A 24,514-nucleotide genomic window follows, 5' to 3' on the forward strand; every position below is an offset into this window, starting at 1 on the left:
TTTTTTTTGTTTTCCTGATATTTCCTCAGTTTACGGATTTGTCAGGAAATGATAAAGCTTAGGATTTAACACTGTATATGCATCTTAATCTCCGGGGATTTGCTCGTCTTAGTGTTGTTTACGGTGGCACTTACATGCTTCACAAGCCAGAATGCAAGGTACAAATTATGAATGGATTGGTATCCGCAAAAGCAAATGCAAACTCTTGTAATAGAACATATGATATGCACTTATGAATCGTTGAAAACTTAGCAATGCCAACTAATACGCCAACATGAACAACAGTGATTAGTACCTTACACACAATTAATAGGTAGAATTTGACGGTGATGGGAAAGCATACGACATGACATCTGAAGGGGAAACTGCCAAAGGAAAGAAATTGTGTGCGACCCTTCGTATTTTTGCCCGTCAACTGTCTCGCATAATAGGTTCTGATATTCCACGTATGATGCAAACAGGTTAAAAAAGTCGGAAGAGTCGCACGTGCTATTTGCATAATGAGTCATCCTATTCCAAACACCAGTGATTCTCACTCAGTTCAGGTTATTCTACCTCAGAAGCAATTTGGGCGTAAATCAGATATGTAAGTTTAGCTTCTCTTCCTTGGCGCTAAACTTAAGCCACCAAGTTCTCAATAATGTCACTGGAACTTGAGGTCTCTTAGAAATGTGCAAATAATGGGTTGATGCAGGTACCTCTTCTGTTGCTCGTATGCGCACAATATTGCACCGAAAGAAAAATATATTGCTTTTGTATCAACTGAAGCAGAAACTGACCATCCTGAGACAGAACTGCAGTCTGAAATCGAACTACTTGGACCTGTTGATGAAACATTTTTTGACATTTATGACAGATATTAACCCACTAATAAGGACATAGATGACAACTGTTACATATCTACTGTAAGTATGCAAAATATTTTGCGGACAGATAAACGCATTTCCACCTCTATCTCACCTTTTCTCTTATTGCGTTAAGACTAAAAGAAAGTGAATGTCAAGTACCCCTAGTGCTCTACCTTTCATGAAAGTTGATCCAAAGCCCGGTTCTGGGTTCTCTTTCACATTATCGTTTTACAAACTAATCATCTGCTGAAATCTCAACATTTTACAGAGTTATGATGCAACGACACACTTTGAGTCTACGGTTACTGACGTGATTGCAATGTATAGTCGAATTACAAGGAAGGTAATGTTCTCTTGGAATTTTGCAGAGTTATCAAGATCTTCCTAGGATTATTCAACTTGATTACTTGTGCTCAACTTGATTACCTGTGCTCTCTTTCTAGCAAATGTCGAATACTAATGGCTTTCCTTTCGGTTCTTCATTTTGCAGGAACTTGATCTTACGACCTGAGTGCTGCAAGTGCTGCTGCCAATGAATAAACCATCGAATGTCATCGTATTCTAATAGCATCAACACGAGAGAAGCCAAGAAGGACGCTCAAAATTTTGTTTTTCTGATAGTCCTCTTGGCCATTTTCCCCTTTCCAGATATTTCCTCAGTTTAAGTATTGAATATTCATGAATTTTTGCGTTGGTATTTTTCATATCTCAAGACTTACAGTTACTGTACTCCAGAACTGCTTGTAATCCTCCTCTATGTTTGTCGCCTGAGTTTGTGGAATGTCCCACTATTTTATCACTATTGGTAAGATGGAAAATTGGTAATAGTAAAACACCACAAGATTCTCCACAGAAATGAAGTTCAAAATAACTCGACAGAAATTCTCTAAGAAAGTTTCTGTAAAAATACACTAAGCGCGCGTTTGGTTCAAATTGTTGGATGCCTAGGAATTGGCCCAATTACCCCGAACCAAACACTCGATATTCTCTTGGAATTGGATTCCGAGGGAATCCAATTCCCTCCAAATCCCTCTTTTCCATTCCCTCACCACATCGACGAAAAAGAATCTGATTACAGCTAAAAAGAACACGGAACAAAGGAAATGTCGAAATTGACCTTCAAACAAGACTAGTTGGACGACGACCAAAGGGAGGAGTCCCTAAGTGATGAAAAATAACCAAAGTTGCCCGTCACAAAATTTGTGCAGAGAAACTAAAATTGAATTTTTGATTCACTAATTAAGATTAAATTTGAGACAATCATACAAATTGATCGAAAATTTTGATCAATGACAGTCAAATAAACAAATTACATGTTCATACTTCTCTAAAATATCCAATAACTCGATCATAATGAATCAATTTCTTCTTCAAATAATTCAAAAACCAAAAAAAAAATCTCTACTGATTTTGTAAACTTCATCCAGCTAAACCTTTTATACTACAATCCGTTGATTTGTAGCTTGAAAAATAGTAAAATTTTATTGATTGAAGTAGTAAACACCCTAATGTAGAATTGCGGTTGCAGAGAATCGAGTGAAGAATTTCAAATCTGTAAAAAGAACAAAAAACAGAGTAAACAGAAAGCTAACAGAGATTTCGCGCCGATATCGAGTTGGTCGCGGGTGATGAAGACGGAGTGACGGGTCGCCTAAACTTTCGTTCCCCCACCGTTTCAGCCCCGTAGTTCACCTTACAAACTTTTTTTTTCTGAATTTTGATAATAACTCCAAAATTTACTTCCATTTTAATCACAAAGACCAACAAATGTTAAAGTAATTGAATCTCTTAGTTGACTTGACTCAATTTCAATCGAAACTCACATTTGCAAATAATTTTCGCTGCTGCAAAAGAAAAAAAAAAAGAAGAAGAAGCAAGAACAGTATATTCTCATTGTTCTTGCTTAGAGCGTCCACAGTGGTGCGAGTATAACTAAAGACCAAAGACTAAAAAAAAAAAAGACCAAATTTGGGTTTAGTCCGTCCTGTGGCGTAGCGGGTGACGAGTAAATTTGGTCGCGCGTTGATATAAAGTCCGCTTCATCGTCCAGCGTAGATAAAGATTACGCCTGGCATGGGGCGTTGATAAAGATAACGCCTGGTATGGGGCGTGAACTATAGCAACGCCTGGTGTATGGGACGGAGTTTTAAAACTTTAGGCGTTGACTATATAAACACCTGTTGCCCGCGTTAACTTTACGTACGCCCGACGGGGCGTACATTTAACCAACGCCCCATCCAGGCGTACATTTTACCAACGCCTGTTCGTTGGGCGTTAACTATACGAGTGCCTGATGAGTGGCGTAGACTATATCAACGTCCGTGGTGTAGGCGGAGATTATATAAACGCCAGACTATATTTTGGTTTGGTCTTGGTCGCCGACCAAATTTGGTCTGGTTTTTACTCTTTGATCAAATTTTGATCGATAGTCGCGTCAGCCCACTGGACCAAATATTTGGGTTTACTCGTCCACTGCAGTTGCCGTTAGGTATGACTTTCTATCTTTTTCCCTCGGAAAGCAATCTTAATCATATCAACAATCAAAATTACAAACCCATTTTTTCAAATCGAAAAAAAAAAACGTACCCATGTCAAGATTTAATAAAAAAAAATGGATGACCAAACATTCATGATTCAAGCCGAATCAATGAAAAAAACTTGGGTTTTGAAGCTGTTGTTCATCTCTCACCATCACGAGTTAAATCTGCACATAAGCTAACAAAACCATCATAAAGAATCGGGTGCTATCTTTGCGCTAATCAATAAAGACCTTGACTGAAAATCTTAATATAAACAGCGTAAGAATTGGTGATGGTAATGGTTGAGTTGTTTTTGGAAGAAGAAGGGAAAGTATGGAGGACTGTGCAAGCCGTCATCGTTGTGGAGTTCGATTCATATATCTATAGCTTTGATCAAGCCGCTTTCTTCGTCGGCCCCCCACTGCTATAGCAGTAATCTAGTAAATCTAGCGGATTCCCACATTTTCTTTCTGAAATCGAAATCGAAATCGAAACCGAGAGACGAAGAGAACGAGGAGAGAACGAGAGAAGAGAAGAAAACCTAGAAAAATCATGGAAATCAACCATGATTTAGGAATTGATGCCTGTTAATCGTTGCTTCTTCTTCTTCAACGGGAAACAGTATTAGCAATTTCCAGAGTGTAATCGCAGTAGCAGGAATTGGGGATTTAGGGTTCAGAGTAATTCCTCACCTCTCTCTGCTTCTCTTTGATTAATTCTTCTCATTTTTGTGATTTTAATTTGATTCTTACTATTTTTCTAAGCTCTGGATCTTGATGATTTTGCAGTTTGGAGAAGAAAAACTTCAATCCTCGAAATTGTTTCAGGAATCTCTCTCTCATAGTTGTTCCCATCACTCCTTCAGGTAATTTCTCTTCGTCTGTCATTATCATGATCACGTTACAATTTAGGGTTATAAATAATCAAAAATGAGGGTTTTTTTTTTTTTTAATTTCTTATTTGTGCTGTAGAAATGGCAAATGGTTTTAGGGGTTTTGCTAGGATGTTGTCTACTGCTAAGAATTCCCTCAAAATTCAAAAGGTCTGTTTTTTTTTTTTTTATTCCATTCACTTTTTTTATTTAAAAGAAGAATCATTTTACTTGTTTATTTCTGATTTGTATCTTCTTATATTTGATTTTCTTGATTTTCTCTCATCTCTTATGCAGTTTTCCTTCTTGTTAATAATGTCTTAAAGTGCTTGTTATCTTTTTCTTTGTAAGCACAACTGTTGTTTCATTCTTTACTCACTTTTTCATTCTTTACTAACATCATGTTTTAATTTTTTTCTTCCTCTGTAGTTCAGTGGGAGCGATGTCTTGGGCTGAAGCTCGTTTGCGACTCCGTCGAGTATTTCTCATGAAATTGAGTAGTGGTTTCCTTCACGGGGCGATTTGGATCGGAATGTTAGGGTATAGTTTTCACATTTCACGCCTTCTTTCAGGGTTAATGTGGAACCGGATATTTTTTACCATTAAGTCAAAAGTCCAAATCATCTATCCAACTGACATATGGGCATGCATGCAACTGAGAGAGTGTTTTTTACTTCCCATCGTCACACTGCTTTTACTACACTTTGCCACCTTGGATTTCTTTGACGAAGCATTTATTACATTCTTTTGCTGTGCGTTTTTCACTTATCATCATCACACCGCTTTTACTCAAATTTGTCACTTTGGATTTCTTTGTAGAAGCATTTATTACATTCCTTTGCTACACTGCTTTTTACACTATCTCTCATTTGTGTTTTTACGAAATTTGTCCACCTTGAGTTTTACTGTTTATGTGCACAGCTTTTGGTCAGATTTATCCTTACAGATGGCAATAATTTGTTATCCTTGTCGACTACGCGTTTCAAATCAATATTACCCATTACCGTCTCTTCTCAGCTATAAATTCACTCACTTGCAAGCTATACAACATATTCTTATCACTCCCTTTCTTTCTTATTTCATCTTACTTCTGTAATTTAATACACTTTCTCCCCTGAACATCATCATGTCTGACATTCCTTCCAACGCTTACATTAATCATATTAGTCAAACACTGCACGATAATGAAGCTTTTGCAGAGGTCCTTTTCGTGAATATCTGGAGTTTATGCGACTTGCTGCAATTGCTATTCAGGGTGGCAAATATCCAAGGCTAGTGGGTAAGCTTTATACAGAAATCAAACCTGACGATGATCCCAGAGGATTTCGTGTTGATGAAATGTCTTATGCAATAAACTTAATTTGGTCTCCTGTTGGACGAGTAATCATACGAAAAACACCGGATCCGCAGGTTTTTGTTTTTCGCTTTACTACAGCGGGTGATTTTGCAACAGCCGTTTATGAAAATCCTAGTAGAGTGCACGGGAAATTGCTGACTCTCAGATTTTGGTCTGCCGATGTTAAGCCACATCTTCTCGATTTCACTGTTCATGATTTCTGGACTAAGTTTTCTTTGCGAGCAGATTTGGTGAAAAGAGGATATGTAGCAAAAATGGTGGCTGATAAGGTTGGTGAAGTTCTAGCTATGGTCGGTCCTGTTGATAAGGCTGGTCTCTATAAGGCACACGTTTTGGTAGACCTCACTGCGCCACTTCGTCATAAAATCCGTATCAGATATGAAGATTTTGAAACACTGGATGTTAAAGTCTACTTTGATAGCCTTCCTCATGCCACCTGTCGATATTGTTGGAATATTAATCATAATCAGCTAACTTGCTCTGATAGTCAGCTTCATCATCGACGTAATATTCCTACAGTTATATTTGAAGATGAAGAAAACGCAAGGATGATTATCGGCGGCCGCAGAGTACAAGGTAGACGTACTACTCATGGACTAGCCTCTGCCGTATCTGGGCTGCAGAAAGTGTTCTTCCAAATGATGATATTGCTATGTTAATCAACTTTGTTAAACGAGTTTATCGTCTTCCAGAAGATGCCCCATCTACATCTGCTGCATGGGAAACCACTACTCAAGATCGTGGAGATATGGATGGAGTCGCTGCCGAAGTTCCAGCCCAAACATTGAATTCCATTGATGCTATAGAGGTACTTATTTTCTTACTCTCCTTCTTAAACGTATTAGTATTCTGCTTTCATTTCTCTTCGGTTTAATTGGGCTTTCATGTTATCTTAAATTTAGGTTAAATTTCGTTTTTCCCTGCAACTTTTTTCTCCCTCTTATTATTGGAAGTTTTTCAATTATGAGTTCACCTGCTTATCAATCTCTATATGATATTGGGATCCTCTCCTGGAATTTGCAGGGCATTAGATCTCCCTTAAAACAGGATCACTTAAATGACTTGATAAAGACACATAATGATATTCTCTTCTTAGTAGAAACTAAAGCCAAAATTCCTTTCATGGAGCCAAAGATTGGTTATTAATTCCTTCTGTTGGTAAATCAGGTGGCATTGCAATTGTCTGGTTTTCTAACATTTCTGCTTCTTTGATTAAATTTCAAGATAATGTTTTCCATTTTCAAGTTTTGAAAACTAATGCCAGATTTAATATGTCTTTTATATATGGTGCCTTAGATAATCATTTAAGGATTAGGCAATGGGATTTTATCTATGCTTTTAATGATCCTACTATCCCATGGGCAGTAGTTGGTGATATGAATTTTATCCTGAATGCATCTGAAAAGGAAGGTGGCAATTCTGTTACTTCTAGTAGTTATGCTTATGTATATAGCTGCATCCAAAAATTAGGTCTAATTGATTTGAATTATGCTGGTTTGCCTTTTACTTGGACTAATAAGAGATCTGGTACTGATCACATTCAAGAGAGACTTGATAGAGTCTTTGTTAATCATAAGTGGTTAGAATTTTTCCCTAATTCTCTTAACTCTCATCTCACTAGAGTTGTTTCTGATCATGCTCCGATCATGTTACAGACAACTCATTTTGGTGAAAAACTTTATAAACCTATGCGATATATGAGATGTTGGCAACACCATAGTTCTTATGAATCTGTTGTACAACAGTCAATTTGGACTAGTCAGAATAAACTTAGTAGCTTTACTAGCACTATGACTCATTTGCATCATACTCTTAGGAATTGGAATAAACATGAATTTGGTAATATTTTTAAAAATATCTCCGATATTCTTTCTGCTATTGATGTGCAAAATGCTTCACCACCCACTGTTGAAACCAAATCCGCTTTGACTGGTTTACATAATGATCTTGAATCATGGTATGCTATTGAGAAAACTTATTGGAGTCAGCATGTTAAGGATAAATGGATTAAAGAAAACGATCATAATACTCAATTTTTTCATCAGCATGCTTCTGAAAAAAGACGAATTAATCACATTTATACTTTACGAGATGCTTCTGGTTTATGGATTGAAGGTCAGTCTCCACTTAGTAATCTTCTAACTAATCATTTTAAACATATTAGTCAATCTATTAACCCTTCTATTGATCCTTTATTTTCTTCTATTTTTGCGAAAGTTTTGATAACTTAGTTCTGTGTCAAATCCCTGATGAGCATGAAATAAAATCTGCTTTATTCATGATGAACTCCTGGGGGGCGCCAGGACCTGATGGATTTTCCCCTGGGTTTTATCAGCATCATTGGGATATTGTCAAGTATGATTTAATTTATTGGGTACAACAAGTCTTTAGAACTAAGTCTTTGGACTCCAGTGTTAATCACACTTTTATTTCTTTAATCCCTAAAGTGCCAGTTCCTACTACTCCAGGTGATTTTCGACCCATTAGTTTAAGTAATGCTCTTTATAAAATTATTGCCAAAATTTTAGCCAATCGTATAAAACCTTATTTAGATAGACTGGTTTCCCAAAATCAATCAGCTTTTATTCCTAATAGGCAAATTACAGATAATATTGTGCTAGCCATGAAGTTCTGCATGCTATGAAAACTTGTAAACGTAAGATAGGCCATATGGCTATTAAGTTAGATCTTTCAAAAGCTTTTGATCGAATGGAATGGTCGTTTATTATTCATGTTTTTCGGTTACTTGGTTTCTCTGATGATTTTTGTGATCTAATCTACATGTGTATATCTACTGTAACTTATTCTGTGTTGGTTAATGGATCTCCTGGCGACAGTTTTACTCCTTCTAGGGGAATTCGTCAAGGAGATCCATTGTCTCCTACTATTTTTATTCTATGTATGGAAGCTCTTTCCAAGTTACTATTGCATGCGGAACAACAAAAATTAGTTACTGGTGTTAAGGTTCTTACTGGTAGTCCTTCTGTTTCGCACTTGTTCTTTGCCGATGATGCTTTTTTATTCACTAATGCCACTATCGTTCAGGCTAGGAACTTGCTGGATATTCTTAATATGTTTAGTCTTACATCTGGTCAGACTGTTAATTACCAGAAATCTGGTGTTTACTTTAGTAAAGGCGTTCCGAATAAGCATTGTAAAATATTAGCTAGGATTCTTAGGATTGGTAAAATTACGAAAACTGATAAATATTTAGGTACCCCTTTATTTTTCATCGATCTAAGAGTTTTAATTATCAATGTATGTTAGATAAATTTCATCACAGAATTAAAGTTTGGAAGGCTCAATTACTTTCACAAGCTGGCAGAGCTGTGTTGATTACTTCTGTTACTAGTGTAATGCCCATGTATCAAATGATGTGTTTTGCTTTACCTCATAAAACATTAGATAGATTGAATGCTCTACAACGGGATTTTTGGTGGAAACGTAAAGAAGGTTCCAAGGGCAGCTACATTAAGGCTTGGGATTTTCTGTGTAAAAACAAGGCTAGTGGGGGTTTAGGATTTGGAAATCCACATAAATTTAATCTAGCTTTGCTTACCAGGTTAGCTTGGAGGCTCAGAGACTTTCTGTGTATAATCAACACTAACACCAGTTCTTGGCACAGGACAAGTACCATTTGGTAACCATTTGTCCGTCCAAAGTTTGATATTAATACCATCTCCTATTGCCCAACAATGATTTAACTTAATAACCTCAATGCCTCTACAAATACTAGTCCATATCCAGGATTTAACCGTTTTCTTCTTATAATGCATGGATCACTAAGCTGTGTGACATAAATAATATGCACCATGTAACTGTTCCCTAATGTTAATATATGTTTGTTTATCAAAAAAAAAAAAATTGATTCTTACTGGAATTTTTCCGTTTTGATACCCCTTTTCTCTAAATCAAGGTCACTTGACCTAGAAGAATACTATTAGGTATCCATAATTTGGAAAATTTTAATTGCATTTTTGTGTAACAATTTTTGAATTAGGATGTGGTTGTTCCTCTACTGTATTCTGTAGTATATATATATCAGTTTAGTTTAGTTTAACATTTTTTTTGTATGCCTGGTGTTGTTGATTATGTTGAGCTGTTGTAGTGTTCAATAATTTGCCTGAATCAGTTTTGAGTTTATGAGGTATTTGGCTATCTTTCCAGTAGAATGAGTATCGTTGTAGTGTTCGGTAATTTGCCTGAATCAGTTTTGGTTTATGAGGTATTTGGCTATCTTTCACAATTATGATTTCTGCAATTGAATTTTCTACTTGTCAATTTAGTAGTACTGTTAGTTGTTGTAGGCATGGTTTGTCTCAATATCCACGATAATGAATTAGGAACACGAATATGTGTAGGTTGTTGTTCAATGCTGGGTTTTGGCAGATTACTGCAAAATGGTTTTGAAGTTGTTAATTAGTAGTACTATGTGCCGGGCAGCTGGGAGTTTGTGAAAATGCCAAAATATTTAAAATACAATATATTTGCAGCACAGCTTGATTAGTTTAGGCTGTCTGTTCATATTATGCAACATACGAAACCATATTTTAGTAACCCAAGAATGACAAGAATAACGTATAATTAAGAACCATAGTGAGTATATGCTAAAAAATCTTTACCTTTGGGCTCATCATTGGTTTGATTACTCAATGATGGTTTGGTTATTACTTGGTGATGAGTTTGTTTATTGGTGTTTGCTAATTAGTAGTACTATGATTACACATAGGCTACTAATCTGCATCGGTTTAGAATCACTGATTTTGATTGCTTTGCTGTATTCTGTATATGTGCATTATATTCTGTCTGAATGTAGCATTATATCGGTTTAGAATCACTGATTTTGATTGCTTTGTGGTATTCTCAACTTTGCTATGATTTTGATTGCTTTGCTGTTTGTTCTTGCAATCTCATACGAATGCAAAGGGACTGTATGGGAAAGCATTCCCTCATTTAGATGCATTAGTTGAGATATTTGCTGAAGATAGGGCAAATGGCAAAGGGGCTGCTTCACTTGTTGAAGAGCTAGAAGAGATAGAGAAAGAAGACGAACAAGAAAAGGAAGAAGAAAATCAGCATAATACTGAACAAGAAAATGATCAACAGCAAAGTAATCAATCCGAGTCAAACAGTGGTAAAGGTAGAAGGAAAAGGGTACGTTCATCATCCTTTGACATTGTATCTGGTGAATCAAGTGGAGATTCAAATGGGCTTAGTTTGATGGCTAATTCGTTTAGCAAATTTGTGACGGGTACACTTGATCACTTTGAAGCAGTTCGTGAGTCACTTACTCAAGAAGCCGATGTCAATAAACACTTGTTTGAGGTGTTGAATAAGATGGAAGGGCTGACAGAAGATGAGGTGATAGATGCCGTATCTATTATACTCGATTCATCTACAAAAACAAAAGGTTTTCTTCGGCATGGGGGAAGAAAAACGAGCCAACTATGTGAAGAACATGATTCTAAATGTTGGTAGATACTGATATTGCATGATCTTAGTAATTCTTTAGCTACTACTAGCTCATATGTGCCAGGACAAGGTTGCATAGTTTTTATGCAGTAATTTTCAGTCTTTGATTTTATGATGATGACTATATACATCATCTGTTTTAGTATTACAACTTGTTTGTTTAGAATTTTTTGAAATTGAATGATGTGGAACTACTTGAAACAGTATTTTGGTTTAGAAATTTGAAATTCAAACTTTTAGAATTGGTTTGTTTTTAGGTATAAATTTTTTCAAAGGGGAAGGGTACTTGACAGATTTGGCATTTATTGATCACCCTGCAATTGGATTATGTCAACCAAATAATAATATTTGAATCAGGAATCCCATTCCTAGGAATTGGATTACCTTGTAATTGTATTCCTAGACACCCTAAAACTTGAACCAAACGCGCTGTAAAGAGAACCTTTGCAGGGAAAAGGGACGAAGAAAAAGAAACTGATAATTGTTGCTGTTGAGATGACAAGAACTTCTCAAAAATACAAAAACAGAATCACAGTTTTTCTTCCCACAAGAGTAAGATTCTCTAAAACAGCGTCAAGAGGATGCCAAGCAAACCATGCCCAAAATGTAATAGATTGAGCCCTCAATAACCAGTGCATAGATTATCAACCTTCAGATACAAAGAGATTGTTACAGATGAACAAGTACAAACCAGTAAGATAAATTAAGAAAATACAATAAGGAAAGAAGAAAAGCTGAACTGGATACAATGTTAATCTGGCAAACCACATTCTTTTCCTTTTGACAAGTGATCTGGTTAACCATTTGATCGCTATAAAAGTCCTCTACGGCTTCTTTACTCTCTCTTGGATTTGGCGAGAGCTTTCTTCCTCTGCCCAAGCATATATTGATACATATGTGGACTACCTGCAATAAGATCAAATTGCAAAGTTATGACTCAGTCATTAATCTACAGCGAACAGAACAGTTCGAGTCCCAAGGAGTTTAATTTGTGATTACGTGCCTGGGACATAGATTCCGAGGGCAATAATTGCAGCATAGAAGTAATCAAATGAGAAGTTAAATTGGTTTGGCATCCTAATGCAGTATTTCTCAGATCCCTGCAAAAATATCAAAAAGATTGAGGTGAAGAAGATACAGTACAAAATCGAAACCCACTGCTTTGACAGTTATCACAAGTACTGAAAAATGCTTCAAAAAAGAAGTACTGAAAAAAAAAATTCTACCTAAAAGCGAGGATATGAAAAGGTGTTTTGCATTATACACCTGACTGTCAATCATAAACCATGTAAACACTGATATATGTATTGAGAATGCAGTAGGGCATATTCTTAATTGTAGGAGATTAGGCAATAGGACAAACTTTTCTATTCCTGAGTTATGGTAGTTTCCCTGTTTGCAATTAGCCATGGACTTCTTGCATGACCAAAAACTAGACTTGTGGCAATGAGTTTAGATATCAAGGAAGTGTTCCTAGCCGTGTCAGTTCATTTTAGGAATCGGCAAAGGTCTCTCTAGAAGATCGTTACATTGTTAACAACTAAGAGGTTTGCTTTCTTGATAAATGAAGGTTTACAACCAAATCTTACAGTAAAAATCGATACATTAAACACGCAGAAGAGACCTGATTGAATTCATTACCTTTATGTACTGCAGGCCGATATATATTAGACCAACTTCGCTGGTAATTCCAGTTGGATACAATACCAGAAAGGTGCTATACCTGCACAAGCATCAATGTACTTAATGAAATGGTGAAACATTTCCTAGAAGAAAGGGAAGAACGATATATGTCATATTTATAATCGAAGAATTGATTATACCTGAGCCACAACAACCATGAAGGTGCAAAACCAAGTGCCTCTTTTGTACCAAAGAAAGAGTATCGGATAATCTACACTCAACATAAAACATTACAAAATTAGAAAGATATGAAAAACAAGCACAAGTCAATAGTTGAATGTAAGTATGAAACAACATAGATTATTCTGGCACATTCCAATCATGTAGAGCTCATACCTCGGTAATCGACCAGCTTATAACCAAAGAACTAACTAGCACATGCGTTCGAGTCTGCAAACCAAAACATTTACTCTGTCAACTTCTAATCTACAATTGTTTGTCTATAAAATGATGGTAAATCTGACCTCAGGAAAACTCCACAAAATTCCCCAAGTTACAAATAATCTTGATCCGATCTGTGGCAAAGTTGCTGTAATTGGAGATCTTACCAAGCCTACGAGACCATGAAGAATCTATGAAGAAGGCAAACAAACCAACTTATCAGAGAAATTCCAAAAAAGTTCAACCAAAAGTGAATCTCTGAGTTCGTTTAAGTTTACCTCCATTATAGCTGCAGTTTGAGCAAGTAACAGAGGCTTTTCCACAGCATTATAAACATGTTCATGGCCTGATTCTTTCAAAGTCATCAAAGCCATATACAAAACCTGAAACCTATAACATATTCACATACAAAAGTCAGATTAGAAACTACCAAGATCTCAACAAAAACAGATAATTTTATTAAAATTTACAAAATCAGATAGATATCGAGCTTACCAGCCAATGAAGATAGTCCAATTGTAAATAGTAAGGTAGATACGCTTAAGAACGGATAAGAAACCTGCCATTGTTAACAGTTGGATTTTTTTTTCTAGGGTTTACAGGAATTGGAAGTGGGGATTGATACTTTAGTACATAATAATAAGAACAAGTGATGAAAATAAAGGAATGCAATTAATTAATCTAGGTGAGCAGATCCAACTACCAGTATGAATATTCTACTACCAGTATGAAATTGGTTGTTCTAACCATCAGGCATTGATGGGAACAACGGATTTTAACTGGAGCGGATGGAGAAGTAAATGTTGGTTTTCCGATATTAGCACCTTTGTTGTTGATCGAGAATAGACTACGGTAGCCCGGTGCTCTCTGGTCTAGTCCCGTGATATTGGTTACATTATGGGCCAGATGCACATTGTCCAGCGTTTTGCTCCTGATTTTGTGGATTTGTGCATTTCTTGTGCGTGAGTTTCAAAAACTTAAGGTCCTGTTTGGTATAATTTTCAAAAACAGTTTTCTGTTTTTAAAAACAGAGAAAACAGAAAACAGGAGAAAACGCGTTTGGTAAGGACATTTTCAGAAAATGTTTTCTATCTGTTTTCTGTTTTTAAAAACAAAAAAATGAAAACAACAAATTATTGTTTTCTGTGTTTTCTCTTTTTTTCTTTTCTTTATTCTTTTCTTCTTTTCAGAACAAAGTAAGAGATGGGGAATGACTGCAAGTGAGTCATGGCTAATATCACTATCTCTTAGACGAATCTTTACATTTGATCCGATTTAGTTGGTTTTCCTTGTTTTCAAAAACAGTTTACCAAACAATTTTTAGAAAATGAAAACAAGGAAAAAAGGGTATGTTTTTAAAACAGTGGAAAACTATTTTTGAAAACTGTTTTTCAAAACTGTACCAAACAGGCCCTAAAATTTTGATTCATCGGTTAGGAATACTCACCAGAATTTTGTTTGTCATGCTGAATGTAGTCGATTTCGGCCATGCTGAATGTATCTTGGCCGAAATCTCGCCGGAAATTCCGTTTTCGGCTCTCAATGTAGCGAAAAATATGATTCCGTCCAGACGGAATTCAGCCAAAAAACTCTATTAACTCGTCCGGAATTTGGCCTGGAATTGCCTAAAATTTCGGTATCTCGAACCTGAATTCAATTTACAGAGAAGTATACTACCAATTTTAAGACGTTTCAAATCAACTGCTTCAATCAATTTGACATAATACTAAATACTAATTTAACACAGGTTGTCCAAAGCAGAAAGTGTTCTTCCAAATGATGATATTGCTATGTTAAGAAACTTTGTTAAACGAGTTTATCGTCTTCCAGAAGATGCCCCATCTACATCTGCTGCACGGGAAACCACTACTCAAGATCGTGGAGATATGGATGGAGTCGCTGCCGAAGTTCCAGTCCAAACATTGAATTCCATTGATGCTATAGAGATACTTATTTTCTTACTCTCCTTCATTTTTAAACGTATTAGTATTCTGCTTTCATTTCTCTTCGGTTTAATTGGGCTTTCCTGTTATCTTAAATTTAGGTTAAATTTTGTTTTTCCCTGCAATTTTTTTCTCCCTCTTATTATTGGAAGTTTTTCAATTATGAGTTCACCTGGTTATCAATCTCTATATGATATTAGGATCCTCTCCTGGAATTTGCAGCGCATTAGATCTAACTTAAAACAGGATCATTTAAATTACTTGATAAAGACACATAATATTGATATTCTCTTGTTAGTAGAAACTAAAGCCAAAATTTCTTTCATGGAGCAAATATTCTATAAACTACATGCCAAAGATTCGTTATTAATTCCTTCTGTTGGTAAATCAGGTTGCATTGCAATTGTCTGGTTTTCTAACATTTCTGCTTCTTTGTTTAAATTTCAAGATAATGTTTTCCATTTTCAAGTTTTGAAAACTAATGCCAGATTTAATACGTCTTTTATATATGGTGCCTTAGATAATCATTTAAGGATTAGGAATTGTGATTTTATCTATGCTTTTAATGATCCTACTATCCCATGGGCAGTAATTGGTGATATGAATTTTATTCTGAATGCATCTGAAAAGGAAGGTGGCAATTCTGTTACTTCTAGTAGTTATGCTTATGTATATAGCTGCATCCAAAAAATAGGTCTAATTGATTTGAATTATGCTGGTTTGCCTTTTACTTGGACTAATAAGAGATCTGGTACTGATCACATTCAAGAGAGACTTGATAGAGTCTTTGTTAATCATAAGTGGTTAGAATTTTTCCCTAATTCTCTTAACTCTCATCTCACTAGAGTTGTTTCTGATCATGCTCCGATCATGTTACAGACAACTCATTTTGGTGAAAAACTTTATAAACCTATCGCAATATATGAGATGTTGGCAACACCATAGTTCTTATGAATCTGTTGTACAACAGTCAATTTGCACTAGTCAGAATAAACTTAGTAGCTTTACTAGCACTATGACTCATTTGCATCATATTCTTAGGAATTGGAATAAACATGAATTTGGTAATATTTTTAAAAATATCTCCAATATTCTTTCTGCTATTGATGTGCAAAATGCTTTACCACCCACTGTTGAAACCAAATCCGCTTTGACTGGTTTACATAATGATCTTGAATCATGGTATGCTATTGAGAAAACTTATTGGAGTCAGCATGTTAAGGATAAATGGATTAAAGAAAATGATCATAATACTCAATTTTTTTCATCAGCATGTTTCTGAAAAAAGACGAATTAATCACATTTATACTTTACGAGATGCTTCTGGTTTATGAATTGAAGGTCAGTCTCCACTTAGTAATCTTCTAACTAATCATTTTAAACATATTAGTCAATCTATTAACCCTTCTATTGATCCTTTATTTTCTTCTATTTTTGCGAAAGTTTTGACTCCTTCTGATAACTTAATTCTGTGTCAAATCCCTGATGAGCATGAAATAAAATCTGCTTTATTCATGATGAACTCTTGGGGGGCGCCAGGACCTGATGGATTTCCCCCTGGGTTTTATCAGCATCATTGGGATATTGTTAAGTATGATTTTAATTTATTGGGTACAACAAGTCTTTAGAACTAAATCTTTGGACTCCAGTGTTAATCACACTTTTATTTCATTAATCCCTAAAGTGCCAGTTCCTACTACTCCGGGTGATTTTCGACCCATTAGTTTAAGTAATGCTCTTTATAAAATTTTAGCCAATCGTATAAAACCTTATTTAGATAGACTGGTTTCCCAAAATCAATCAGTTTTTATTCCTAATAGGCAAATTACAGATAATATTGTGGTAGCTCATGAAGTTCTGCATACTATGAAAACTTGTAAACGTAAGATAGGCCATATGGCTATTAAATTAGATCTTTCAAAAGCTTTTGATCGAATGGAATGGTCGTTTATTATTCATGTTTTTCGGTTACTTGGTTTCTCTGATGATTTCTGTGATCTAATCTACATGTGTATATCTACTGTAACTTATTCTGTGTTGGTTAATGGATCTCCTGGCGACAGTTTTACTCCTTCTAGAGGAATTCGTCAAGGAGATCCATTGTCTCCTACTATTTTTATTCTATGTATGGAAGCTCTTTCCAAGTTACTATTGCATGCGGAACAACAAAAATTAGTTACTGGTGTTAAGGTTCTTACTGGTAGTACTTCTGTTTCGCACTTGTTCTTTGCCGATGATGCTTTTTTATTCACTAATGCCACTATCGTTCAGGCTAGGAACTTGCTGGATATTCTTAATATGTTTAGTCTTACATCTGGTCAGACTGTTAATTACCAGAAATCTGGTGTTTACTTTTAGTAAAGGCGTTCCGAATAAGCATTGTAAAATTTTAGCTAGGATTCTTAGGATTGGTAAAATTACGAAAACTGATAAATATTTAGGTACCCTTTTTTTTTTCATCGATCTAAGAGTTTTAATTATCAATGTATGTTAGATAAAGTTTATCACAGAATTAAAGGTTGGAAGGCTCAATTACTTTCACAAGCTGGCAGGGCTGTGTTGATTACTTCTGTTACTAGTGTAATGCCCATGTATCAAATGATGTGTTTTGTTTTACCTCATAAAACATTAGATAGATTGAATGCTCTACAACGGGATTTTTGGTGGAAACGTAAAGAAGGTTCCAAGGGCAGCTACATTAAGGCTTGGGATTTTCTGTGTAAAAAGAAGGCTAGTGGGGGTTTAGGATTTCGAAATCCACATAAATTTAATCTAGCTTTGCTTCCAGGTTAGCTTGGAGGCTCAGAGACTTTCTGTGTATAATCAACACTAACACCAGTTCTTGGCACAGGACAAGCACCATTTGGTAACCATTTGTCCGTCCAAAGTTTGATATTAATACCATCTCCTATTGCCCAACAAGGATTTAACTTAATAACCTCAATGCCTCTACAAATACTAGTCCATATCCAGGATTTAACCGTTTTCTTCTTATAATGCATGGATCACTAAGCTGTGTAACATAAATAATATGCACCATGTAACTGTTCCCTAATGTTAATATATGTTTGTTTATCAAAAAAAAAAAATGATTCTTACTGGAATTTTTCTGATTTGATACCCCTTCTCTCTAAATCAAGGTCACTTGACCTAGAAGAATACTATTAGGTATCCATAATTTGGAAAATTTTAATTGCATTTTTGTGTAACAATTTTTGAATTAGGATGTGGTTGTTCCTCTACTGTATTCTGTAGTATATATATATATATATATATCAGTTTAGTTTACTTTAACATTTTCTTTGTATGCCTGGTGTTGTGGATTATGTTGAGTTGTTGTAGTGTTCGATAATTTGCCTGAATCAATTTTGAGTTTATGAGGTATTTGGCTATCTTTCCAGTAGAATGAGTACCCTTGTAGTGTTCGGTAATTTTCCTGAATCAGTTTTGGTTTATGAGGTATTTGGCTATCTTTCACAATTATGATTTCTGCATTTGAATTTTCTACTTGTCAATTTAGTAGTACTGTTAGTTGTTGTAGGCATGGTTTGTCCCAATATCCACGATAATCAGTTAGGAAAACGAATATCGGTAGGTTGTTATTCAATGCTGGGTTTTGGCAGATTACTGCAAAATGGTTTTGAAGTTGTTAATTAGTAGTACTATGTGCCGGGCAGCTGGGAGTTAGTGAAAATGCCAAAATATTTATGCAACATATTTGCAGCACATCTTGATTAGTTTAGGCTGTCTGTTCATATTATGCAACATACGAAACCATATTTTAGTAACCCAAGAATGACAAGAATAACGTATAATTAAGAACCATAGTGAGTATATGCTAAAAAATCTTTACCTTTGGGCTCATCATTGGTTTGATTACTCAATGATGGTTTGGTTATTACTTGGTGATGAGTTTGTTTATTGGTGTTTGCTAATTAGTAGTACTATGATTACACATAGGCTACTAATCTGCATCGGTTTAGAATCACTGATTTTGATTGCTTTGCTGTATTCTGTATATGTGCATTATATTCTGTCTGAATGTAGCATTATATCGGTTTAGAATCACTGATTTTGATTGCTTTGTTGTATTCTCAACTTTGCTATGATTTTGATTACTTTGCTGTTTGTTCTTGCAGTCTCATACGAATGCAAAGGGACTGTATGGGAAAGCATTCCCTCATTTAAATGCATTAGTTGAGATATTTGCTGAAGATAGGGCAAATGGCAAAGGGGCTGCTTCACTTGTTGAAGAGCTAGAAGAGATAGAGAAAGAAGACGAACAAGAAAAGGAAGAAGAAAATCAGCATAATACTGCACAAGAAAATGATCAACAGCAAAGTAATCAATCCGAGTCAAACAGTGGTAAAGGTAGAAGGAAAAGGATACGTTCATCATCCATTGACATTGTATCTGGTGAATCAAGTGGAGATTCAAATGGGCTTAGTTTGATGGCTAATTCGTTTAGCAAATTTGTGACGGGTACACTTGATCACTTTGAAGCAGTTCTTGAGTCACTTACTCAAGAAGCCGATGTCAATAAACACTTGTTTGAGGTGTTGAATAAGATAGAAGGGCTGACAGCCGATGTCAATAAACACTTGTTTGAGGTGTTGAATAAGATAGAAGGGCTGACAGAAGATGAGGTGATAGATGCTGCATCTATTATACTCGATTCATCTACAAAAACAAAAGGTTTTCTTCGGCATGGGGGAAGAAAAACGAGCCAACTATGTGAAGAACATGATTCTACATGTTGGTAGGTAACGATATTGCATGATCTTGGTAATTCTTTAGCTACTACTAGCTCATATGTGCCAGGACAAGGTTGCATAGTTTTTATGCAGTAATTTTCAGTCCTTTACAACTTGTTTGTTTAGAATTTTTTGAATTTGAATGGTGTGGAACTACTTGAAACAGTATTTTGGTTTGGAAATTTGAAATTCAAACTTTTAGAATTTGTTTGTTTTTAGGTATAAATTTTTCAATGGGGAAGGGTACTAGACAGATCTGGCATTTATTGATTACCCTGCAATTGGATTATGTCAACCAAATAATAATATTTGAATCAGGAATCCAATTCCTACCTTGTAATTGTATTCCTAGACTCCCTAAAACTTGAACCAAACGCGTTGTAAAGAGAACCTTTGCAGGGAAAAGGGACTAAGGAAGAAAAAGAAACTGATAATTGCTATTGAGATGACAAGAACTTCTCAAAAATACAAAAACAGAATTCACAGTTTTTATTCCCACAAGAGTAAGATTCTCTAAAACAGCGTCAAGAGGATGCCAAGCAAACCATGCCCAAAATGTAATAGATTGAGGGTTTGCCCAAAATGTAATAGATTGAGCCCTCAGTAACCAATGCATAGACTATCAACCTTCAGATACAAAGAGATTGTTACAGATGAACAAGTACAAACCAGTAAGATAAATTAAGAAAATACAATAAGGAAAGAAGAAAAGCTGAACTGGATACAATGTTAATCTGGCAAACCACTTTCTTTTCCTTTTGACAAGTGATCTGGTTAACCATTTGATCGCTATAAAAGTCCTCTACGGCTTCTTTACTCTCTCTTGGATTTGGCGAGAGCTTTCTTCCTCTGCCCAAGCATATATTGATACATATGTGGACTACCTGCAATAAGATCAAATTGCAAAGTTATGACTCAGTCATTAATCTACAGCGAACAGAACAGCTTGAGTCCGAAGGAGTTTAATTTGTGATTACGTGCCTGGGACATAGATTCCGAGGGCAATAATTGCAGCATAGAAGTAATCAAATGAGAAGTTAAATTGGTTTGGCATCCTAATGCAGTATTTCTCAGATCCCTGCAAAAAATATCAAAAAGATTGAGGTGAAGAAGATACAGAACAAAATCGAAACCCACTGCTTTGACAGTTATCACAAGTACTGAAAAATGCTTCAAAAAAGTACTGAAAAAAAAATTCTACCTAAAAGCGAGGATATGAAAAGGTGTTTTGCATTATACACCTGACTGTCAATCATAAACCACGTAAACACTGATATATGTATTGAGAATGCAGTAGGACATATTCTTAATTCTAGGAGATTAGGCAATAGGACAAACTTTTCTATTCCTGAGTTATGGTAGTTTTCCCTGTTTGCAATTAGCCATGGACTTCTTGCATGACCAAAAACTAGACTTGTGGCAATGAGTTTAGATATCAAGGAAGTGTTCCTAGCCATGTCAGTTCATTTTAGGAATCGGCAAAGGTCTCTCTAGAAGATCGTTACATTGTTAACAACTAAGAGGTTTGCTTTCTTGATAAATGAAGGTTTACAACCAAATCTTACAGTAAAAATCGGTACATTAAACACGCAGAAGAGACCTGATTGAATTCATTACCTTTATGTACTGCAGGCCGATATATATTAGACCAACTTCGCTGGTAATTCCAGTTGGATACAATACCAGAAAGGTGCTATACCTGCACAAGCATCAATGTACTTAATGAAATGGTGAAACATTTCCTAGAAGAAAGGGAAGAACGATATATGTCATATTTATAATCGAAGAATTGATTATACCTGAGCCACAACAACCATGAAGGTGCAAAACCAAGTGCCTCTTTTGTACCAAAGAAAGAGTATCGGATAATCTACACTCAACATAAAACATTACAAAATTAGAAAGATATGAAAAACAAGCACAAGTCAACAGTTGAATGTAAGTATGAAACAACATAGATTATTCTTGCACATTACAATCATGTAGAGCTCATACCTCGGTAATCGACCAGCTTATAACCAAAGAACTAACTAGCACATGCGTTCGAGTCTGCAAACCAAAACATCTACTCTGTCAACTTCTAATCTACAATTGTTTGTCTATAAAATGATGGTAAATCTGACCTCAGGAAAACTCCACAAAATTCCCCAAGTTACAAATAATCTTGATCCGATCTGTGGCAAAGTTGCTGTAATTGGAGATCTTACCAAGCCTACGAGACCATGAAGAATCTATCAAGAAGGCAAACAAACCAACTTATCAGAGAAATTCCAAAAAAATTCAACCAAAAGTGAATCTCTGAGTTCGTTTAAGTTTACCTCCATTATAGCTGCAGTTTGAGCAAGTAACAGAGGCTTTTCCACAGCATTGTAAACATGTTCATGGCCTGATTCTTTCAAAGTCATCAAAGCCATATACAAAACCTGAAACCTATAACAAATTCACATACAAAAGTCAGATTAGAAACTACCAAGATCTCAACAAAAACAGATAATTTTACTAAAATTTACAAATCAGATAGATATCGAACTTACCAGCCAATGAAGATAGTCCAATTGTAAATAGTAAGGTAGATACGCTTAAGAACGGATAAGAAACCTGCCATTGTTAACAGTTGGATTTTTTTTTCTAGGGTTTACAGGAATTGGAAGTGGGGATTGATAATTTAGTATATATAATAAGAACAGGTGATGAAAATAAAGGAATGCAATTAATTAATCTAGGTGAGCAGATCCAACTACCAGTATGAATATTCTACTACCAGTATGAAATTGGTTGTTCTAACCATCAGGCATTGATGGGAATAACGGATTTTAACTGGAGCGGATGGAGAAGTAAATGTTGGTTTTCCGATATTAGCACCTTTGTTTTTGATCGAGAATAGACTACGGTAGCCCGGTGCTCTCTGGTCTAGTCCGCGATATTGGTTACATTATCGGGCAGATGCACACTGTCCAGCGTTTTGGCTCCTGATTTTGTGGATTTGTGCATTTCTTGTGCGTGAGTGTCAAAAACTTAAAACTTTGATTCATCGGTTAGTAATACTCACTAGAATTTTGTTTGTCATGCTGAATGAATGTAGTCAATTTCGGCCATCTTGGCCGAAATCTCGCCGGGAATTCCGTTTCCGGCTCTCAATGTAGCGAAAAATATGATTATGCCCAGACGGAATTCAGCCGAAAAACTCTATTAACTCGGCCGGAATTTGGCCTGGAATTGTCTGAAATTTCGGTATCTCGAACCTGAATTCAATTTACAGAGAAGTATACTACCAATTTTAAGACGTTTCGAATCAACTGCTTCAATCAATTTTACATAATACCAAATACTAATTTAACACAGGTTGTCCAAAAGCAACGCCAAATATTACCTTTACAAAATGAAACTAGCTATAAATTTGGGTTTTCCTCAAACACAAAATAAAAAATCAAATCGATTAAGCTGGACTTTAAATTTTGGTTCACCACCAAAATACTGAGTACGGACTTATGGTATTCTTCTTCTTCGTTATGGTGAAGGAGAGAGTGCGGCATGTAATAGTTTCTGTGATGGATGAGAAGAAAATAAAGAAGAAAGGAAGAGGTAAAAGAAAAGAAGAAAATTGGGCGTTGGTTTTGAGTTTGGACACGTGAGTACATAGGTATCTTATTAAAGACAAGTAGAGTGCACGTGTGTTGCACGTTGAGTTTTAAATATACTAATCCAGTTAGACAATTCCATGTTACCGAAGAAATAACGGAGAAAGCAAGTCACCCAAAAGTTCTCTTGTAACTAAGAGACTGCAAAATTCCAAAAGCATGTTTTTTGAAAGTTCCGTTCTTACTGCAACATTATTTTTATTCATCCACATTCACACCATCATGATTCTGTAGCATTACACTTATAGGTTGGATGTTGGCTTTAAAGTACTCAAGCAAACAAAGTCTTGAAAAAAAATTGAAGGTCAAAGAAATGACAATAACAATACATTTCTATGCATACAGATAGAAAAAGAACAAAAATTCAAAATTATCGGACTTCCTTCGACATTAATCAACAATACAAAGACCGAAGAGAGTTCAAAAAATCTTACCAAAGTTATTGTACTGCTAACAATCAAAGGCACGATTCATTATCAAAAACACTCAAATGGATAGCCATATCAAATTTTATGTTGAATCATAAAGTAGAATCATAAGCTTTAAAGAATGAGAACAATATCTCGTTCAATTCATCAAACAACAATCAGTAAAAATTTACAAATTTGTAGGCATAAGGGCAAACGAAGTTGACAGATCTCTCAGGCTCACTACTAAATGATAAACAATGTCCAACTTTATTTTCACCAATCTAGCAAATAGAATCACTTATGCTCAATATAAGATCTCGATAGAGAGCTTAAATCATATCAGATCCATAAACAAAAATCCAAATCAATGCACAGACAACCAAGATCTAAACCCCAATCAATTTTGAAATTAAATCCAACACAATAGAAATCATAAGATAGATTATAATTATTACCAGCGCACGATTAGAAGAATCAGTACAATTTGACGATGAAAAATCACCGTTTCTGCAACTATAGAAGAATCTCTCGGGGAAGGAGAGAATAAATCATTTTTTTTTACGTTTCTGGTCCTTTAGAGCAACTGCAATGGTACGACTATAACAAAATATCAAAGACCAAAAACAACGACCAAATTT

General features: G+C 35.5%; 4 protein-coding genes across 10 annotated transcripts; 2 read left to right on the top strand and 2 right to left on the bottom strand.

Moving 5' to 3' along the window:
* Nucleotides 1-3,404: 3,404 nt before the first annotated feature.
* On the top strand, nucleotides 3,405-20,046 carry LOC113356514. Of its 7 annotated transcripts, XM_026599675.1 has the most exons (7): nucleotides 3,405-4,047; nucleotides 4,156-4,232; nucleotides 4,339-4,409; nucleotides 4,668-5,517; nucleotides 5,649-6,171; nucleotides 6,288-6,403; nucleotides 10,522-11,216. In XM_026599675.1, exons 5-7 carry the CDS (start codon nucleotides 5,850-5,852, stop codon nucleotides 11,071-11,073), a joined length of 990 nt encoding a protein of 329 aa, XP_026455460.1. In that variant the 5' UTR covers nucleotides 3,405-4,047; nucleotides 4,156-4,232; nucleotides 4,339-4,409; nucleotides 4,668-5,517; nucleotides 5,649-5,849; the 3' UTR covers nucleotides 11,074-11,216. The 7 variants fall into 7 exon arrangements, 6 of the variants coding, with proteins under 6 accessions (XP_026455460.1, XP_026455455.1, XP_026455456.1 ...); XM_026599670.1 differs by having other exon boundaries at nucleotides 4,668-6,171; XM_026599671.1 differs by having other exon boundaries at nucleotides 4,673-6,171.
* On the bottom strand, nucleotides 11,584-13,984 carry LOC113356515 (very-long-chain (3R)-3-hydroxyacyl-CoA dehydratase PASTICCINO 2-like). The gene is made up of 8 exons (XM_026599676.1): nucleotides 13,627-13,984; nucleotides 13,410-13,521; nucleotides 13,215-13,322; nucleotides 13,087-13,140; nucleotides 12,891-12,961; nucleotides 12,709-12,790; nucleotides 12,071-12,167; nucleotides 11,584-11,973 (listed from the first exon to the last, which is right to left on the bottom strand). Exons 1-8 carry the CDS (start codon nucleotides 13,695-13,697, stop codon nucleotides 11,903-11,905), a joined length of 666 nt encoding a protein of 221 aa, XP_026455461.1. The 5' UTR covers nucleotides 13,698-13,984; the 3' UTR covers nucleotides 11,584-11,902.
* Nucleotides 16,971-17,432, top strand: LOC113359624 (uncharacterized mitochondrial protein AtMg01250-like). Its single transcript, XM_026603223.1, has one exon. The coding sequence runs from the start codon at nucleotides 16,971-16,973 to the stop codon at nucleotides 17,430-17,432; it is 462 nt and encodes a 153-aa protein (XP_026459008.1).
* A 250-nt stretch (nucleotides 20,047-20,296) lies between the features above and the next one.
* On the bottom strand, nucleotides 20,297-22,830 carry LOC113356516 (very-long-chain (3R)-3-hydroxyacyl-CoA dehydratase PASTICCINO 2-like). Its single transcript, XM_026599677.1, has 8 exons — nucleotides 22,363-22,830; nucleotides 22,147-22,258; nucleotides 21,952-22,059; nucleotides 21,824-21,877; nucleotides 21,628-21,698; nucleotides 21,446-21,527; nucleotides 20,810-20,906; nucleotides 20,297-20,712 (listed from the first exon to the last, which is right to left on the bottom strand). Exons 1-8 carry the CDS (start codon nucleotides 22,431-22,433, stop codon nucleotides 20,642-20,644), a joined length of 666 nt encoding a protein of 221 aa, XP_026455462.1. The 5' UTR covers nucleotides 22,434-22,830; the 3' UTR covers nucleotides 20,297-20,641.
* Between the last annotated feature and the right edge of the window lie 1,684 nt (nucleotides 22,831-24,514).

Source organism: Papaver somniferum, chromosome 3, assembly GCF_003573695.1.
Source record: "Papaver somniferum cultivar HN1 chromosome 3, ASM357369v1, whole genome shotgun sequence".
Taxonomy (NCBI): Eukaryota; Viridiplantae; Streptophyta; class Magnoliopsida; order Ranunculales; family Papaveraceae; genus Papaver; species Papaver somniferum.

What these genes read in the sequence shown, in the direction of transcription:
- LOC113356515 (XM_026599676.1), bottom strand. Translation starts at nt 13,697, where the DNA reads ATGGCAGGTTTCTTATCCGTTCTTAAGCGTATCTACCTTACTATTTAC. An exon ending in TGGACTATCTTCATTGGCTG is followed by an intron (nt 13,522 to 13,626) that starts GTAAGCTCGATA and finishes AATATGTTATAG; the next exon opens with GTTTCAGGTTTTGTATATGG. An exon ending in AAACTGCAGCTATAATGGAG is followed by an intron (nt 13,323 to 13,409) that starts GTAAACTTAAAC and finishes CCTTCTTCATAG; the next exon opens with ATTCTTCATGGTCTCGTAGG.
- LOC113356516 (XM_026599677.1), bottom strand. Translation starts at nt 22,433, where the DNA reads ATGGCAGGTTTCTTATCCGTTCTTAAGCGTATCTACCTTACTATTTAC. An exon ending in TCATGGTTGTTGTGGCTCAG is followed by an intron (nt 21,528 to 21,627) that starts GTATAATCAATT and finishes ATGCTTGTGCAG; the next exon opens with GTATAGCACCTTTCTGGTAT. An exon ending in TCGGCCTGCAGTACATAAAG is followed by an intron (nt 20,907 to 21,445) that starts GTAATGAATTCA and finishes TATTTTTTGCAG; the next exon opens with GGATCTGAGAAATACTGCAT.
- LOC113356514 (XM_026599670.1), top strand. Translation starts at nt 5,466, where the DNA reads ATGCGACTTGCTGCAATTGCTATTCAGGGTGGCAAATATCCAAGGCTA. An exon ending in CGGCGGCCGCAGAGTACAAG is followed by an intron (nt 6,172 to 6,287) that starts GTAGACGTACTA and finishes ATCGTCTTCCAG; the next exon opens with AAGATGCCCCATCTACATCT. An exon ending in ATTCCATTGATGCTATAGAG is followed by an intron (nt 6,404 to 10,521) that starts GTACTTATTTTC and finishes ACGAATGCAAAG; the next exon opens with GGACTGTATGGGAAAGCATT.
- LOC113359624 (XM_026603223.1), top strand. Translation starts at nt 16,971, where the DNA reads ATGGCTATTAAATTAGATCTTTCAAAAGCTTTTGATCGAATGGAATGG.